Source organism: Sphaeramia orbicularis, chromosome 22, assembly GCF_902148855.1.
Source record: "Sphaeramia orbicularis chromosome 22, fSphaOr1.1, whole genome shotgun sequence".
NCBI lineage: Eukaryota > Metazoa > Chordata > Actinopteri > Kurtiformes > Apogonidae > Sphaeramia > Sphaeramia orbicularis.
The window spans coordinates 37,716,228-37,725,174 of record NC_043978.1 but is presented as its reverse complement, the minus strand read 5'-3'; the positions used below and the strand labels follow the sequence as shown (position 1 = coordinate 37,725,174).

Sequence of the window (8,947 nt, the reverse complement as noted above, 5' to 3'; positions counted from 1 at the left end):
TAATAATTGTGTGTGCTTACTTCCTCATAAGGCATGTTGTGAAGGTTTGAAACATCTCAAATAAGTCTAATTGTCTGTGAATTTATGCACCGTTATTACATCTCCAGGCAAATCAGACAGAACTATAAAATATCCCAATAAAAAAAAAGCTACCCTTTATCATCAAAACATAAAGAACTTGTGTCACAGCTTCTTTTTACACTATCCTCTCAGGGTATCAGGTATGACAGCAGACTGACAGATGAAACGCAAGTGTGATTTATAGATGTATACTGTCGGATTCAGTGTTGGTTATGTTTCCACACACTAGTTGCTTTGCCCTGCAGAGGGTGCAATGCTGCCATACTCCAGACAGAGGAAAGATGAGGTTGCATGGGAACCCGTTTTGTTCTTTAATCTCTTTTCCAGTCACAAGGCTCTGCTGCTCATGTCACAGCTCGGGGCGAGTTGGTTAAACGGAGATGAGCTTGATAATGAATAAATTGAATTGCTCAACTGTTTCGTCCTTATCTTCCTGTGCACCTACACCAAAACATTCTTTGGCTGGCATCGTCTACTAAACATGCCCCCGGGTCTTAATTGTAGTTAATGGTCGTTCATTCTCACGCTCAAAACGTCTTCTATCATAAGACCACACGCAGGAGCCCACAAAAAAAAAAAAAAAACCAAGAAGTGTGCAAGATATGTGGATAATAGGAAGTGGTTTATTTAAAAATAGAGGACAAGAATAATAACAAATCTGAAAAACACTAAACATTACATATCTTACACATCATTTTCATTACGCTCAAAATGAGTTTAGCGTGATAAAGAACAACTGCCTGACAGAGCAGTCCATTTTTCACGTTTTATTACATGTATTCTTGGTTAGCAGCATACTGAGAAGAAAAAGATGCCTCCAAGATTGCTTAATGAAAACAGAACTGCAGCGCTGAGCGTGTCCAGTCAAACAACGAGAGCCACTAAACAGCTGTTCCTCTCTCCAAGTTCTGTTTGATCTCTGCTGTGTATTTGCCGTAGAAACGCTCCGCCTTCTTGTTGAACTTGGCGTTCCTCTCGTTAATGTAGTCGATGTCGGCGTCGTCGTTGTAGGCCCTGCGTCGGCTGTACTTAGATCTCTTCTCGATCCTGACAATCACAAATAAAAGCGTCTCAAGGAGAAATTCATAAACCAATGTACCCACTATCCACGGCGTATCCAATAACAGTAATTGGCTACAGGCAATAATTTGAGGGTGTTCTTCTGAATTTGGCATGGAGAGTGGCAATGGAAAACCTACAGACTCCTACAGACATACTTAGAGGAAAATACTGTCAATTTGTGAGCTCCCAGTCTTGATTCACTGTGTCTTCAAAGCATTGTTGTGCGTCATTCCCTGGCAGCGCAGTCCTTGTCTAATGCCCCACAGTTGCATCTCTAACACAAGCCTTTAGACTGTCTCAAAAATAGCACAGCTCATGCAAAGACCATGGTAATCAAAGGTGAAGGACACTCCTGGAGTGAAGGCGAAGATCTAAAGGTTGAGATGCTACATACATATCAAACTATAGTAATGGTCTGACCAGAAATAACAGCTAATAAACTGCCACTTATCAGCTATTTGTATCTGGATTTCCACACTGGGGCTTTGTTCAGATCACTAAACACCCAATACACACTTCCAAACTGGCAAACAAGTCATAAACTAAAAAGATAAATTATCCCACATTGCCAGGACCATTCTCCATGGTACATTTGTGGTGAACCAGTGCCACGAGTGCCATAAGAGGTCTAACTGTCATTTGTTGCTAGAAACATTAAGAAGTTGTAATTACTTTTAAGCCTAGAGCTGCTTTTTGCACAGTGGAGACATGAAAAAAAGGGGAATTACTGAAAAGGGGGAATTTCACACACATCTAAGAGCCACCCGTAAGATGTAAAAACTACGGACTAGTACATTTAGTCAGTAGTTTTAACACCGAAAAAGAGTTTGTATCTGCATTTTTATATACAGTTGAAAAAATGGTCATTAACTAATTTTTTTTTTGCAGAATCTCATGTTTGATGTGACAGATGTGCTGAAAAGCAGAGAAGTTCTTTCACTTTTCTGCCTTACAACAATTACAACAAAGAGAAAAAAGACAAAACAGGAAAAACAAAAATCAAAGTTCTTTCTAAGAGAAGCAGGTCCAATTAGGGTTGGAGTCTGTAAATACCTGAGAATGAATGCAGATTATTGCCAATTGTACCCTTTCGCTCTGAAGAAAAAGTCCAGATGTTTTTAGGTTTTTGTCCAGTGTGAAAGGGTTATTAGTGTTGTGAAACAGTAAATAGTAAACAGATACAGTAAAACCAGTCTCTGTATGAGGGTTTGTCCAGCAGTCTGGATCCAATGGGTGAGGAGATGAAATTATCCCAAGGTAATGAAAGGATATGCTGCCTGTGTTTGACTGTTACTTACTGTTTCTCAACATCTTCCACCATGCGGTCAATACCCTCCTTTGTGGGAACATGGGTTCCATGGATCAGGCTATTGGACGTGGGGTGAAAATCCTCACCGCTGTGGGTCACCAGTGAAAGAATTAGAAATACATAACCACAGATAATCATCATGTTGTCATACTTCAGCTGGCTTTTCTATTCTGTCATTGTGATGATGGTCATCCTAATAAAGAGGGTGACGAGGCCTCAGGGCAGAATGTGTTGGTGCATCCTTCATGGTTCTGCATGTGGTAGCCTTTACAGATGCAAAAACCTGCAGGCACTAAACTCTGCCCTGACCTTGAAGTACATGCTTTACATTTATACTTGAAAATCTGGAAATTATTTCAGGGGTGGTCAGCAGTTTCGACACCAACCCTCAGGCAAATGATGGGGTACACTGGTTAATATATAGAAAATGCTTTGTGCTCATGTGATGTGAAATGCTACGACTATGCCAAGGAAATCGTTACGATTCACTTTACTTGACTAGTGATTTCACAGATACGCTTGTGGCCAAGATGTCCTCATGGATCATTTGATGGACCTCTTAAAGGAATCTTAGAACCTGAGGGCATTTCTTCTCTTTTTGGGTCATCTATCATACAGTAAGATGAAAACACAAGTACTGTCAAAGATGAGACAGTAAACTCACCATTCCTCCCTTTGTCTTTCATAGCTTTCCATGTCTGGTCTGATCTGCTTGGTGAGCCTCTGATACTGTCTAAATTGAGCTTCAGCGTAACCTGCAGATCATTTTGTGTGAGTGAGAGACAGAGAGAAGGAAACACACACAGAGAGAGAAACAAAGTTTGAGTGCATTATAATTACCAGAACAAACAGCAAGCAGGCATGAGGCCTGGCAACACAACCTGCGGCTGGTTAAGGAGCAACGAAGAGGAGAACTCTCCTCCTCCCTTCTCTCTTGAAGCCCCTCTGGTGATCATTTTCTACTTAGAGGTTTTAATTCAGAGTGGGTTTTGATGCAACAGATGGCAGCCATATTTGGGAGACACAACAGGCTCCTTTTCAGTAGATTAAACTGGGAGCAGTTTGGGATGATTAATTTCTCAAGGGGCCTTTACAACCTTTGTTCACTGCTGCTATCTATGGTGTAGACATCTCAGTTCCAACAGGATGAAAACGGCTCCTCAAAAAAATAAAAAAAAATCACATAGCACCACATAGGACAAAATTAAAGTACTGTGTTTTGCCCTGGGAGTAAACTGTATTAGATTAGTCCTAAATAAATGTTCTGAGGTTTAATGGCGTGACATGTCTAAAACAAAACCACCATGGTTGATCTGACCACTTTTTGCTTCCACATTACTTTCTGGCGTCTCTATAAACTTAGAAGTCCAATACAATCAGTGAGTGACAAGCACTACAGTGAGTTAAACAGTTGGTGGAAACTTTGATCACATTAGCTTTAAAGGACAGATAAACATGATTAGCTCTGAATCAATAAAATGAATGTGTAGTCTGCCTGCAGTCTTAACTCTGCATTTGGACCATATCTGATGGGTGGTAAAGCTTCTGATTAAGCTGGCATGACATAAGGAAAATCTGAAATTGCCAATGCCACTACTCAGTATAGTGATGGTGATACAACAACGTAATAAATTAACCTTGCAGCCCTCATCAAATTGACACCAGTTAAGCTTAAGGTGGCTGATGAGGCAAATGATGTGAATGGATGACCCATATATTTAGATACCTCGTATGAATGCATAGCAGGCATAAATGTTCCATCTGACTTTTTCAGCTCTGATTCAGATACCAATTTTTACCAAAGTTTTGCATATTGGCCCACACTGAGTACTGATCTGATATCAGTGTTTAATCATTACTGTGATGCTCTGTGGGAAAATGTCTGGGTCTGGGACCATCCTGATATATAAAGCAACATCAGACAAATGTGTAATGATTTTTTTCAAGTAACAAATAATAATTTGCCTGCAATTTTGTAACATCTACTGTTGGTGTTGAACCACGAAATATATTTAAAAGTACACAGCGTTTACTATTAGTGTAAGAGGAGATTATTGTGTGAACTTATTTTGTATAACACTGAAGTAATTTAATTAGTTACATATTTTAAGTTTGGATATTATATTTCTCACTGTGTTGACTGGTTATTATTTGACCACAACAGATCAGCCACTGGTTCACAGTGTTCCTACAGGTTTCTACAAGTTTAGTTTAAGTTTAGTTTAAGACTTTTTATGACCTTCTTAAGACTACTTAGAAGAGAATTTAATGCCTACTTCATGGCCATATTGGCAAAACTTCATGACTCCTAGAATTTAGGAAAATGTATTTATTTACTCCAACGCCTTGATTCCCACTGTTAAGACATTTCTCACCAGGGGCTGCAAAGTTATCGATAACTGGTTCTTAATTTCAACATAAATTGTCGGGTTGGAATGAGTAGAACTGAGTAAACTGACGTTACTTTCTTTGCAGCTTGGACATTTCCCAGACACATTTAAACACAATGCAGCGAACAAGTTTATGGCAACACAACATAAGACATATCATATCAAATATAACACATTTTAAAGACTTTTTTAAGGTATTAAATGCAGATTTATAAATTTAAGACTTTTTAAGACCCCACGGGAACCCTGGGATCAGATCCCTTGTCACTGATACCAGCTCCAGCTTTTTAGATCTGTACTGGACTGATACACAGTAAGAGTATAGGCACTGGTGTATCCCTAGCTCAGACAAAAATATGCAGCAAAATATGCAACAAAAATATGATTTATAGCTAAACACTTTTGAGATGATGGCATGTGTTTGGTGATCATAAGAAAAAGACAAAGTTTGATGCTTCTCAAACTGTGAGATAACCAATAATACAAACTAATAATAAATACAAAAAAAGGATTTATTTTTAGAATACCCAAAGGTCTTATAACTGAAGCTGAATTGGCATGGGACTTATGCAACTTGTGTACCTCTGGTGATTTAGAAATGAAACCCTGATGTCTTTGTTTTATGCAGCATATTTGTATCACGGAGCAAAGTCTATTTTTTTTTAAGTTGAATTAACTGACATTGTTCCAATATCAGGAGCTGACTTACAGATTTAAAATAACTGGAGAAAGACAGAAGAATGTTCCTTACTGCAACTGTCTTCCATCTTTCATCTCATAATCTTTTAAGATGTTGCTTTTCTGAAGGATGTAATTTTCATCTTTCTGTGAATATCCATTCCATAATGTAGCATGAGCCTCCTAAACTTGCATGTAGAAGAATTTAAAATTTTTAATTTATCATCATGAGCCAGTCTCCATAATATCCAACCAGGAAATAAGATGCCCAGGGCCAGGAATAATATTTTCACTGGGCCTATGTGTTTGCTGAAATTCAGTCGCTTGTTTGTGGTGGAATCTTTAGATACAGTATATTTGTGTGGGATAAGATCAAGACAATCTTTGCAGACATTAGAAATTATCATAGGTCCACAGCTATATACTGTACAAACAGGGCTTGAGTTGATTACAGCTACTAGTGAACTTTGATGATTTTTGAAGTTAAACTCAGGCACCCTCTGTGCTTGTGCCAAAATCTGTAATATGGTCAGACAACGTTTTTATGGCTAACCATGATCAACTATCAGACAACAGGACAAATTCCTTAACTGAAAAAAAGATACACGCTGTAAAACTATCAGAGTAAACAGATACTGTTCAAACCAGACAAACAAGCCAGTCTTTGCCATGTTCATAAATCAGAAACATCATTAGACTGTTCAGTTCAGGTTCCAAGACCAGAGATGACAAATCAATCAGCCTACCAACCTGCAAATCCTGTGTCTGGGTTCTTCTTCTTTTTCTTCCTCTCCCATCGCTCTGCATCATCAGCAGTAATCTCCAGCAGTTTTACTCTGTCATAGTTTTCCCCCCTGGCTGCGCACTCCTGAAAACCAAATAAAGACAATTCTTCAAATAAGTGTATATTCATGTACAACATTATATTTGTTCATATAAAAAAAAAAAAAGCTTCCTGTTGATCAAGCCAGTGTGCAGAACAGTCATACTGAGAAACAGTTTCTTATTTCCTTACTATTACTGATATTAGATAGAGTGCGCAGTGTTGTTACATGGTTATCTTCCTTTTGATTCAACCCTCCAGTTCAGTCTACACCTTTCTGCTGTGTTGAACTCTTTACTAGTATTCATCATAGACAGTGATACATGTTAAATATGGAGAACATCACCTTTTTCTTTTCGTCTTCAGCAAGCTCCCACTCCAGACGGGCTTTTTTAGCCTCCCAGTTGGAAGGGAGTTTCAGTCTCTTATCCTCCTCTACAACCTCCTGGTGATTGAGTTTACGTGCTTCATTCTGTAACAGAAACAAAAATAATGAACATCTATTGGAGGAACAGTATGAGTCCATCAAAAATCATCCAAATTCTTCACTTCACGTGAGAGCTGTGAGTCAAGGTTGAAGACAAACAACTGCACAGCTTTGTGGGGAAGAATTTAATGGATAAAACGAACATGTGCATTGGAAAAAGGTAATCAACTTACTCGTTTGAAATGTAACTCTCGAAACTTTCGGAGCCTGGCTTCTCTCTTCTGGGACGCAAGAGTTTCGGTCGGTTCCTCTTCAGTGGCCAAAGCAGACTCCTATGAACAACAACGGATCCAGAACATTATTTTATGATCGTATGTTGTGTTTTACAGATAAATTAAGAGCAAATGCTAAGCAGTTTCAGCATTAACAGTGTTAGACTAGTGATGAACTGAAAACACATCTATACTGAGCGAACGTATTAGCATCGGTTAGCTTAGCATAGTAACATAGCATTTGAAACGTGAGGTGTGGATAAAAAAAACGTATGATCTGTCGGGCTTATGAAACAGTGCCGCTCAAAGTTATGTTGTGTGCCGAATACCATTTGATGACAAGTACAATATACAGACCAGGCAACAACAACAAAATGGTAAAATACGAACCTCGCTATGGGACGCCATTATTATGCTTCACTAAGGAAAAAGACCGGAAGTATACGTCATCGACGGAAATTGCGACACAATATACTTAAAGCTAAACCTGCATTCGTAATTCTATTCTATTCTATTCTATTCTATTCTATTCTATTCTATTCTATTCTAATTTATTTATTTATAATTAATTTATTTATTCTCTTAGACAATAACACAACATAAACAATTTTGAAATCTTCTGTAAGTCAGATATTTACTGGTTGAATATAAGATCGTTTATCTTTATTCTTCAATTAAATGAACTATAATGAAAAAAATTTAAAATCTGTGTATTTCAGCATTTTGTCACTGCAGTGTTTGAACACTTGTGTCACAAAGCAGGAGACGTTGCATCTTCAAATAATTTACTTTAATATTAAAAGCAAATAATTTGCTTTAATATTAATTCCTGCCTCAGACCAGTGCTTTTAATTTTGTACGACCATAGATATACCTTTAAGACTGTCATCTAATTTAAGAGTATTACATCCATTTAATATATATATGGAACAGCGGTAAAACTACAGAATTTAACAAGTTTTAAATTTTTGCAATAGATCACAATAAAAACTTGGAGCACTTTTCTGTATTATTGAATTAGTTGTTTTTATGTTAGATTTTTTTTTTTCTATCATAAGAATGTGGATAAACCCACTGCTTTTGTATTTGACAATTATGTCTTTGTAAATAATTTTTAACAGAACTGTTTTACTTTTCTTTGAAGCTGAAATTCATAAAAAATATATGACTAGTCTAATGGAAACAGGCAGGGCATGCACAGGCAGCAATTAAGAATATAACTGGAGGTTATACAGTGAGAGGCATGAAATGTCAAGCATAAAGTCATCAGAGTTCCACACAGAGAGCCTGTTTAAGCTCCCCTTAAACTCAATTGTAATGGTCGTTTTTGAGAGAAATGAAATCTAAAATGTATTAGCATTGCATCTTATTTTCACCCACAAAAGCCTACTAGGCCCCTGGAACATAACTTCAGACCTCCAAATATGATTCTATGATCTGATCAGAAGATGTAAACACTTTCAAGAGCCATTTGAGCATGTTTGACTTGCCAAAATGGATGTTCTCCCTGTTTGATTGCATTATACTAATAGAGCTCTTTTGGAGGATGTAATTAAGTGGAGTTTATAGTCTTAGATTAAAGCATCCTCTAGATCACAGGCAATGTTAATGGAGTGATGCATTTTCACTGGAAACCAGATGGGAGCACATCACAACAGAACAAAACATCACTGGCTACAGTAATAGGCATGGCCCTACTATTACAATACAAAAGACAAAACATCTTCATAATAAACTACTCAAACAAGTGAGGGAGTCAGCAAAGTAACTGGAAAAAAACATGCAAAACTGCATTTCCTCCCTATTTTATTCTGGCCCAGAACACTAGACATCAACACCACAAAATGAGCGTGCGAGCTTACTGAATGTCATATGGGTGTGTTGTTTTTCTTTAATAGCTGTTAA

The 8,947-nt window shown here is 37.6% G+C and overlaps 1 protein-coding gene across 1 annotated transcript; it reads right to left on the bottom strand.

Moving 5' to 3' along the window:
• Positions 1 to 684: 684 nt before the first annotated feature.
• Positions 685 to 7,487, bottom strand: syf2 (SYF2 pre-mRNA-splicing factor). Its single transcript, XM_030127450.1, has 7 exons — positions 7,433 to 7,487; positions 7,004 to 7,102; positions 6,690 to 6,815; positions 6,271 to 6,388; positions 3,117 to 3,207; positions 2,442 to 2,540; positions 685 to 1,128 (listed from the first exon to the last, which is right to left on the bottom strand). Exons 1-7 carry the CDS (start codon positions 7,448 to 7,450, stop codon positions 963 to 965), a joined length of 717 nt encoding a protein of 238 aa, XP_029983310.1. The 5' UTR covers positions 7,451 to 7,487; the 3' UTR covers positions 685 to 962.
• Positions 7,488 to 8,947: the final 1,460 nt, after the last annotated feature.

Coding starts and splice junctions, on each gene's coding strand:
- syf2 (XM_030127450.1), bottom strand. Junction 6,816..7,003: donor GAGAGTTACATTTCAAACGA/GTAAGTTGATTA, acceptor TTTCTGTTACAG/AATGAAGCACGTAAACTCAA. Junction 3,208..6,270: donor CCCAGACACAGGATTTGCAG/GTTGGTAGGCTG, acceptor AATGATCTGCAG/GTTACGCTGAAGCTCAATTT.